The sequence below is a fragment of the Lonchura striata genome, chromosome 1 (assembly GCF_046129695.1).
Source record: "Lonchura striata isolate bLonStr1 chromosome 1, bLonStr1.mat, whole genome shotgun sequence".
NCBI classification, from domain to species: domain Eukaryota; kingdom Metazoa; phylum Chordata; class Aves; order Passeriformes; family Estrildidae; genus Lonchura; species Lonchura striata.
In genome coordinates this window covers 61,251,983-61,262,245 of record NC_134603.1, presented here as the reverse complement: position 1 = coordinate 61,262,245, position 10,263 = coordinate 61,251,983, and the positions used below count along the sequence as shown (strand labels likewise).

Genomic DNA, 10,263 nt, shown 5'->3' with positions numbered 1-10,263 from the left:
CCCCAGTAAAGAATTCAGTTAAAGATCAGTGAGGTGGTGCTAATTTGGCTTGTACTCCAATTCCATCCTCTCCCTGAAATTCTTTCCCGGTGTGCTTTAATCCTCACTTTGTGTGAGGGGATCTGTTGAGCGGGCTTTGTTTCCCTCTGTATCGCTTCTTGAGGCTCCATCCCCTCAGGACAGGCCAGCTGCCCTGAGCGGGGACCCGGGCCCGGGCACGGCTCCCGCCTCCCGCCCGCGCCGGGGGCGGCTCCCGGCGGGGCGGGGCCCGCCCGGGATTCCCCTCCGCGCGGCGGGGCGGGGCGCGCGCCCCCGCCCTGCCGTGACGTCACAGGCGTGTGCGTCAGCGCGGCCGGTGTCGGCGGCGCGCGGGGCGGGCGCGCGGGGGCCATGGCGGCGGGGTACCAGCACCGGCCCGGCGGCGGCGGCGCCGCCCTGCCCGACCCCTCCTTCCTGTGGAACGTCTTCCAGAGGTGAGCCCCGCCGCGGGCAGCGGGCAGCGCGCAGCGGGAGGGGCCGGAAGCGGGTCGGCTGCTGCGGGAGTCCGGCCACCGGCCCGGCGCATCCGGCGCGGGGTTTGGCTGCCGCGGCGCTGGATGCGCTGTGAGCATCGCGGTGGCTTCCCCGTGGGAGGAGCTGTACGAAAGAGCTGGGGAGGAATAAACGTGGCTGTATTTTGTAACGGGGGTAAAGGGAATTGGTGGGAGCGAGACGGTAACCTTGAAAGCGCTGAAGTAATTTTTAACCTGAGGTTGCAGAAAGGATAATTAAGTCCGGAGGATCGGTGTAGCAGTACAGGGAAGGCTTGCTTGTAATAAGGGATCTGATAAATGTTAATGAAAGACTAAAGCTACCAGCCAGAAAAGATAGCTGCACTAGGGGACATTTAGGCTGGATATCGGAAAGAACTTCTCAGCAAGGGTGATTGGACATTGGAATGGGCTGCCCAGGGAGGTGCTGGAGTCGCGGTCCCTGGAGGTGTTTAAGGAGAGACGGGGCGTGGCACTCAGTGCCACGGTCCAGGTGACACGGGGCTGTTGGGTCATAGGTTGGACTTGATGACCTTAGAGGTCTTTTCCAACCGGAAGGATTCTGTGAAGTATTCTCTTGAATTCTCCTGGATCAGAGGGACCTGCAAGGGAGTTAGCAAGCTTGTGCTAAAGAAACACACTGGCAAGATCCTATCAGTAAAGAAGCCAAAGGAGATTTCCCAATTATGTCTTGTTGAGGAAACTCGGGAGGTGCCTACATTGGATCCATTTTTATGGGAGATGACTCAAGACAGATCCTCTGACACAAGCAGCAGCAAGAAGGGGTTTTAAGCAGTAGACAAACAGTACTAAGTTTCTAAAACTGGCTGATCTTTACAGAGTGACTCAGGAATGCAGCAGCTTACCTACCCAGCCTGCTGTAAAACAACTTCCTCTGAGGACTCGGGAGAGGCAGGCATGAAGCCGTTTCTCTTTTTAAAGGGTCCAGAAAGAAACAGATCAACAATCCGACTTCTGCACCAGGAAAATCAGTAAAAAGAATTTTAAATAATGTAGTTAGGAGTTGCATGGCTTTTGTTGAAAATGTTCCTTCTGGCAGACTGCTATATAAATCCTGGACTATGTTTCCTAAGGATTGGATTTGGGTATGGATGGCTAAAATTGGAGCAATTCGTATAATCTGTACACTTTTCAAAAATACTCCCAACACTATCAAAAGGCCCTTGAAGAAATTCAGTAAACGTGGAATGAATGGAAGCATTCTTCAGTGGATGGAAAACTGACTGGAGGGTGTGTGTGTGTGGTCATGCACCACACTGACAGATGGAGCTCTCCTGGGATCTTTATGTAATCAGTTCAGGAGCAGTTGTGGGAAAGAGAGTAGGTTTAGATTGGATGGTGGGAATAAGTTTTGTTTTGTGGGCGTGGTGAGGCACTGGAACAGGTTGCTCAGAGAAGCTGTGGCTGCCCCATCCCTGGAAGTTTTTAAGGCCAGGCTGCATGGAGCTGTGAGCCATCTGGTGTAATGGAACATGTTCCTGCCTACAGCCAAGGATTGGAACTTGAGGATATTTTAGGTCCCTTTCAACCCAAACCATTCTGTGGTTCTATGATTCTGTGAAAAAAGGGTGAATGGTCAGGTGAAGTTTGCTGATTTCTGCAGTGACTGAGGCCTGTGAAAGTTTGCAGGAGCACCTTACAGTCCTGAATGACTGGGCTGTATCAGCCTGTCATGGTCAGATCATGATCCCTGCATGATAGGTGATCCCAATGTGTCAGGTGGAATCCAGAGCAGAAATCTGATGTCCATGAGGAAAACCCATTCTAATTTTCCATAATTTTGTTTATAAAAGGAACATGCTGATAGATGACCCTCAGGAGAAAGATAAGTAGGTCAATGCATTTTAGTGAAAATATCAGCTTAGCACTTGGTAGCAGCTTATAAAAGGTAAAAAATGTTCACAATACTAAGAAGAGAAACAGATTATACAGGGGAATTTGTAATTGAAATCTTTGCAATTTATGCTAGCAATTTTAGTATTGCATGCAGGTTACATAATTCTTGGAGATGGGGAAGGAAGCAATAGAATGAACTGAAAGTGTTTAGAAAAAGACAGTAAGAACTAAAGGAAAAGAAAATCAGCTTCTGTGCATGGAGATCAGCTGAGCGGGACTCTGGTTGGGGTAGTAAATGAGGGGAAATGAAAATTGTCAGTCTAAGGGAACATCCTTGTATGAAATGGAGGGAAGTCTCCACCATTTTCAGGTACCCTGATAGAGAAGGCATGCTCCTTCTTTAATTGGGCAGAAATCACTTAATTTATTAATTTTGGCATAGAACTTGAATCATTAAGACAATGGACTGTGAATGGACTGTGCTTAGTGGAAGCTGGAACCTGCCTGCGCTTTTGCTTCTTTGAACCCCTTTGCAGGGCCCTGCAAACGATTGAACCTTTCAGTACTTTGGTCACATTAGTGACTTAATCTCCATTGCCAACATGTGAGAGAGCCTGGGTGACAAACCTGTTGCACCAGTTTGTGAAACAAATAGCTCACTGCTGTCACATTAGGCATTTCGTGGATTTAACCAGCATGTGTGCTCTGCAGCTCTCTTAAACAGAAATAAATGAAAATACTTCCTTGTGGAGAGCATGCCCAAACTGTTTCGTTGTCAGTGTTTCTGTGCGTCTCTTCACTCGTAAGTAAGTCTTGCAGTTTTCTTTGGAGCTTTTATCATGTTCCAGAGACTTTTCAGGAAAATAATAATCTCATCTGGTGACTAAGAAGCAGAATGTCGAAGTCTTCAGTAAGTGGAACCTGTTAATTTCAGCCATTTAAAACTTACTACCTGGTTTTGTTTTGTTTTGGCTTTTTTCCCCAGAGTTGATAAAGACAGGAGTGGAATAATATCTGATAATGAACTTCAGCAGGCATTATCCAATGGTAAGTCTGTAAATGAGCAGTGAGGTAGTTCATTGTAAGCTTCATGATAAATTTGTTGCAAGAGTGGTTACTTGAGGCTGTGATTCTTTGTATGGAAGGGGGTGGGAAGTGTTCCTGCCACTCAGTAGTTACAATTTCATCTACAGCAAAAGGCTGGAAAGGGAAAAAATGAACAATCCTTGTGATTTTTTGTTTGTTTGTTCTAAACTGATTGTAACTGTTACTGGTCTGTATTTTGAGGAATGAGGGCGTGCACATCCCTTTATTTTTTTCCCGGCTCTACTTCCTAGAAATCATAACCAGTGATTCATATATTCCTTGCTTATCACTCCTGAACCTTTTGTTTTTTTAATGAGAATCAGTGTATAACTTGGAAAAAACTGTTTACAACCAGCCTTTTTAATTGCACATAATTTATTTTTCATACAATATGGTGCAGGAAATAAAGTATGTCTGGGGTTTTTCTTAACAGAATAGAAAGATGCACTCTAGATCTTGTATTAGAACTTTCTAGTAGTCAGTTCCTTGTTGTAATATTCAAAGAAACTAGGGTACTGTCAAATAACTCATGGAAACAAAAAATGAATCATTTTTCCAGTAGCCTATTTTTACTTTCCTCCCGTGACTCAGGGTAGATAGGGTTCTACTCTGTGGGGTTTTTTTTCTGTTTGGAAATCTGAAAAAGGGCATATTCAGTCTGTTTGTCCACCTTTGAGTCCATATCAAGTTCACTTTCTCCCAAAGTTTATTCCTTTATCCCTCCTGTGCTTTGTGACTGAGAAGGGCTTAAATTGATGTTGTAAGCTGCAGCACACAATGGTTGAAGGCCCAATTTTGTCAGTAATGCCTGACTTGAAATAAATGTGTACGGTTCTATTCAGTAAAACTGCAGTCTTGTAACTGAACTGGATGTACTGGAATATTTGTTTAATAATGTATCTGATAAATTAAAAGCAATGTTGCAGCTGCCAGACCTGATCCATAATTTAAATTTTGAATAAAATCTTTAGCAAAAACTAAGTTAAGTCACAGTTTCATTTAGCACAGCACTGAATAAAATCATCAGTGCTGTTTATTCAGTGCTGTTTAGAACTGTGCAAAACTGTCATTTTCAATTTTACCTGCTGTTTTAAATTTTTTATATTTTAAATTTTTTTTTACATGAATTGCCATTTTTAATTTTATATATTTTAAATATCTCCTCATATGATTGAATTTAAGGGTAGTAGGCAGTGATGACTATTTGACCTCTTTTATTTCCTTATTTACAGTGTAGAATAGCAGTTTCAGTGCTTTGTTGTTATGAAGAATGCCTACCAAGTGTTAGACAAAATATTTACAGAACTGTAAGCTTCCTGCATTCCAAGAGTCTAGATCTTGTACACCAAAGCCACTAACAATTCACTATATTATTTTCAAAATATATCCTCTAGTGGATGATTGTGCCATCCTGCAATTTAACATGGGATAAAAGAATGTTATGTTTGTTTCTAAAATATTAAAAAAGTCTGCACTGTCCTCATTGACATTTGAAGTTCAGTGTGGTTTTGACAATTTGACATTTTCAACCCATTATGTTTATGCAGATAATAGTGTGCTTACCCTAGGAGAGGCTGATCATCACTTTGTCTAACTGTTTGCACAATAAAATCCTTTGCTTCCTTCTTGTTTCCTTCTGTGCTGCTGTGGGAAGTTAATACTAGAGTCAGGAGAGGAGAAACAGAGACAGTCTTCACTGTGTATTGGAATAGGATGAAATCAGTACAATTCTTCACCTCTGGAGTTGCTCAGATTTCATTCTGTGGTGGCTATATGAATCACTTGAATGTTTCAAGATGAAATAAGTTAACTTTCAGACTGTATTTTCAGTTTTTCTTCTTATTCTGTTCAGTGTTAAATACTGGCACCTTATTAATTCTATTATTTCTTATTTTTTTGAGGAGACACACAGCTCTAAGGTATTGATACTGTCTGTCTAAAATACTGCTTCAGCATTTTCAGAGCCATTTTTCCTCTTCTCTTTCTCTGCTTAGTTTCTCTTTACATGCATATAGTCACAGGGTTCTCCCTGTAGAGTTACATCATGCCCATGACCCAGCAAAGCCAACGTGCCGGATCCCAGCTCGGCCCTTGTGCTGGGATTTGCCGTCAGCTGACACATCCCTGGGATCGCCTCCGCAGTGCCCTCGGCTCACCGGCTTGTTTGTGGTCTCGCCGATTCCTTGGGTCCCTCCAGGCAACCACAGCCAGTTAATTATGTGCTGCTTCGTGCTCTTGGTTCCTTCACAGGCTGGAGAATCCATGGTGAAATTCTAGTTGAGGCACAGGATTCCTTTGTTTAAAGCTTAATGCTTCTTAGCACTTGGGAATGCTCTCAACCAAGTGAAAACTGTTTCATAATGACAAGCCTCTAAATACTCAAGGAAGTACAGTGCTCCTCCAGATGATTACTGCTCAGGCCCTTTCAAGCAGCAAACTTTCTTGGTCTAAAAATACTAATTCAGACTAACACTTAATTCTTTTAGCAGTGGAGGTGGGATTTGTACTAAACAACTCTAAACTGCAATGTATGGTTATGCCATGTTGGAAACTCTGTCAGAAACTAAATGCCCTGGAGTAGTCCTGTAAAAAGGAAATGAGCAGATGGGTTTTTACTGAGGAACATATATGAGGCCTTGATTGAGATACAGTTCAGAACACTTCTGCTCCTGTCAGTAGAAAAGAGTACTTTAGTGTAGATCTTGCTCTTTATCCAATATTTCCTGACAGCCTGTGATGAAAAAGTCCTTCTTAGCTCTTCCAAGGTTTGTTAGGGTTTTTTTGTTGCAGCCTTAAAATGCTGGTTTCTGTGTGGTATTTGGAAAGCACTGGTCTGAAGTAATTTCTGAATGGTGAGACTTCCTTACCTCCAAGCAGCCTTATTTTTTTAATATGCCAGCTCCATGTCACATAGCTCTGAATTCCCTGTTCTTAACTGATTTGTTTGGTTGTTTTTTTTAAATTTTTTTAAAAACATTGAGGAATTCTTGATTTTCAGAACTAAGTAATTCTTTCTGTTTCAGGCACGTGGACTCCATTTAATCCAGCAACAGTCAGGTCAATTCTTGGTGAGTGTAGTTGTGTGATGTGACATAGTCCTAAAATACTGTTTTATAATCTGTTCAGCTGATTGATTGAGAATGCTCTCAATTGCTACACTGTTTTTTTCTGAGTGCCCAGCAGTAGTAAGTTAAATTATTTTCACTTTTGATTAATAGTGGAATGTCCTTTGCATACACACATGCGCACTTGTTAAAGTAGCCTGAGAAAATGTTACTGCATAATTGATTAGATAATAAATGTAATTTATGCATGAAAATATTGTTATCTTAAATTTTCTAAAAATATATTATATAAATTGTCTTGGGAAGTAGTTTTTCCTATCTTGAATTTACACCTATGTTTTACTCCAAAAATACCAAACAGAAGTTTTTACAATGTTTGAATTCTGTTAGTGTCTAAACCAATTGCCAGTAATGTGGAAGGTGATGGTGATGGAACAGAAGGATGAAGATTCAAGCACAATAAATCAAATATTTTCTATCACACAGTTCATAAACCCAAGGACTACAGTTTTTTTTTGTTTTCAGTAAGTGTTCAGCAGCAGTCTGAGTTCCATCACTGGGTGACATGCTTATTGTATAAAGATAACAGTATCAGTAAATCAAATGCAGATGAATATCCCAGCACTCTTGGAAATTATGTAAGACTTTTTAATGTATCCTTAGAAAAGAACAGTCCACCCCTCTGCCCATTTTGATTCATTACTGGATGATCAATCAAGCCCTCAGTATTTTTAAATTGAAAATAAAAAACTAGGAAAAATAAACATTCTTTGATTTATTCTGGTATTTTTATCTTGCTTTATCATTTTTTCCTTCAGTGGATGACTGCTTGCTTTTTCTTGGCAGAACTTTCCAAATTACCACTTGCATTTTAGCAGTTTCTTTTCTCTCTTCAGTACCCTCCACAAAGCACTCTTGCTATCTACTTAAAAGTCCTGGCAGATCTTGCTGAGGAGTAGTATGACTGAGATTTTATGTGTTTCTTCTTTATTTCAGGCATGTTTGACAGAGAAAACAAAGGGGGTGTGAACTTCAGTGAATTCACAGGAGTCTGGAAATACATCACAGACTGGCAGAATGTCTTTCGAACATATGACAGAGACAATTCTGGAATGATTGACAAAAATGAACTAAAGCAAGCACTAACAGGTTTTGGTAATTCATTAGTGATTACAGTTTTTATGACGGGGATATGTCACAGAATGAGCTGCTTACTGGTACTGCTGCAGAGCTGTACTGGTCTGACAAATGTGACAAAAAAATGAGGCAGGTGAAGGGCAGCTTTCCTTTTAGGTAAAAGGTACCTTTTAATGATGTCCATGCAAGAGGCCCATTTTTTTAAAGCTCTTTCCTTATATAGAGAAAAAGGAAAACATTCCACACATGTCCTGACACATCCAGTTCCAGTCTCCTCTGTGACATGCTCTGAGTGGGTTACCAATGCTTCAGGCAAAGTCTGAACTTACAGGGTACTTGATAGAACTTGCCACTTTTTAAAACAAGGCCAGCTGTCCATGCTGTGAAAGCATTCTGATGGCTAAGGAACTTTCATTCCAGTCACTTCACCTGTAAAGACTTGAACTGCAGCCCTAAACCATTCCCTCAATCGAACAGTCACCTTAATCTGTAATTATATTTATTGTGACTCTGTATACAATTTTTATTGAGCATGGCTTTTATTGCATGCATTTTAGTTTAACAGAGATATTTACAAAAAAAAAGTCATTGTAACTCCTTACTGTTTTCTGATTTTGTTACACATGCCTGCTAAACAACCTTGTTCTTTTTATAGAAGGACTGCAGTAATTGAAACCTTCTAAAGTATTTCTCTTTTTCCAAGGTTACCGACTGTCTGATCAATTCTATGATATCCTTATTCGGAAATTTGACAGACAAGGAAAAGGACAAGTTGCTTTTGATGATTTTATTCAGTGCTGTGTTGTTCTACAGGTAAGAAAGGAGATGTACTTTGATGTCAATTGAAAAAAAAATTACCTTTTCTTAAGGTTTTCTAGTTCTCACTTTAACAGTCGATCTGGACCTTGCTTTTATTTATAGTAAGCCTTTTGAACTAAGTATATGCTAAATGCTAGAAACATCTTTGTGTATTGGTCTTCATTAATCATTCCATTGGATCTCAAGTAAATTTGATACAATGGGTGAGGGACAAACAAGTGCAAAATAGTATCGATGTTTGTCAGTGGCTTCAGAGGTGATCCTGCAGGGGCAATGGTAAAAATACACAAAAAGCCTTCCAGTCTTTCAGTAATACAGAGAGTGAGAGAGAGAGAGAGAACATGGAGGGAAAGCAGTTCCCCTTAAAAGTAGCATCTCTGCTATTTAGACACATCGGTCACCTCTGCATTCATTTGTAATATAAGGCAATTATAGTTAGTTTTAGACTTGAACTCTGTTAAAAAGGGCTTTGGAGTATCACTCAGCTAGCTGATGTAAATGAAACTGTGCTGGCAGTTGTTCTGGTCCTTTTTCTATAATGCCTGGCATATCTGGGGTTAGACAGAGATAGCTTGGGTATCAATGGCACATGAAGCATATTTGCCTAGAAGGTGAGATAGGATATGCACTGGATTCTGTTTCCAGATGACTCAAACATTGCATTGTTTTTCCCCCTGCTTTAAAGCCAGTTATAAAAAGTTGTCTGGTCTATAAAGAAGTGCCTAGGTAGCTTAGGTATTGCATTACTATTGCAGTCAGCTATCTTTATATAATAAAGACTGTAAAATGGCTACAGAGGGGATGAACAGAAAGGGTTCATAAAGCTGTAGAAGCCCAGGTGGTAAGGGGAGGATGTGGCAGTCTGAACCTTCCCCTAGAACAAAAATGTCTATTATTTTCTCTCTCCTCCTCAGAGGCTGACCGATGTGTTCCGACGATACGACACTGATCAGGATGGCTGGATTCAGGTGTCCTATGAGCAGTATCTTTCCATGGTCTTCAGCATCGTATGACACCAACAACCAGGAATCGCACACTGGCATTACACAGACTGGAGTTGCCAAAACATCCCCTACTGAATATTATGTATTGTAATGGATGTAACATCACATTCTTAAATTTTGTATGTCGGTAATCACCATCAGAATCTGTACTTGAGTTGGTTTTTATTTTGTATTATTGTATGATATGACCATGTCTGCTTACTGTAGTACAGAAAGCACAGAATCTAGATTTAACCAGTACAATGTACATTACCTCTTACACATATCCTGCATGGGAAAAATGACTCTTTAGCAATGCCAAATTAAAATTATGCTTGTTAGTTTATATCAGCTGAAAGCCAGAAGTTGCACAACATGTTTTGCATGTGCCTTACTTTTATAAGAGTTAAATGTATTAATTTTTAAATACAGAATTTAAAATTAAGTAAAAATACCAGGTCAACTTTCAGTCTATTTCACTTTTGTACAGCTTAATGGGGATGGTGATTTTATTTCTGTATCCTCATTTTCTGTGATTCAGGGATCTCTCCACTTGGATGGCCTTTTTTTATTTTATACCTGCCTCTTTCTTTCAGGGTATCCTTGGGATGGCTTCAAATACAACTTCTTCACACCTGTGAAGAAGGTCATACTTGATAAGTTCCCCACAAAAATGACTCTCAATATGCTCCCTTTGGTTAGTTGTCTCATTTGCCATCAGAAGTCTTCCTTTCGGTGCTGAAGCACTTATTTGAAGTGGCCTTGAATTGACAGACATTCTCATAA

General features: G+C 40.8%; 1 protein-coding gene across 3 annotated transcripts; it reads left to right on the top strand.

Moving 5' to 3' along the window:
• Positions 1-337: 337 nt before the first annotated feature.
• Positions 338-9,940, top strand: PDCD6 (programmed cell death 6). Of its 3 annotated transcripts, none has more exons than XM_021528708.3 (6): positions 338-473; positions 3,373-3,434; positions 6,497-6,541; positions 7,535-7,687; positions 8,379-8,488; positions 9,409-9,940. In XM_021528708.3, exons 1-6 carry the CDS (start codon positions 391-393, stop codon positions 9,505-9,507), a joined length of 552 nt encoding a protein of 183 aa, XP_021384383.2. In that variant the 5' UTR covers positions 338-390; the 3' UTR covers positions 9,508-9,940. The 3 variants fall into 3 exon arrangements, with proteins under 3 accessions (XP_021384383.2, XP_021384382.2, XP_021384384.1); XM_021528707.3 differs by having other exon boundaries at positions 7,535-7,693; XM_021528709.3 differs by lacking the exon at positions 3,373-3,434 and having other exon boundaries at positions 392-473; positions 7,535-7,693.
• Positions 9,941-10,263: the final 323 nt, after the last annotated feature.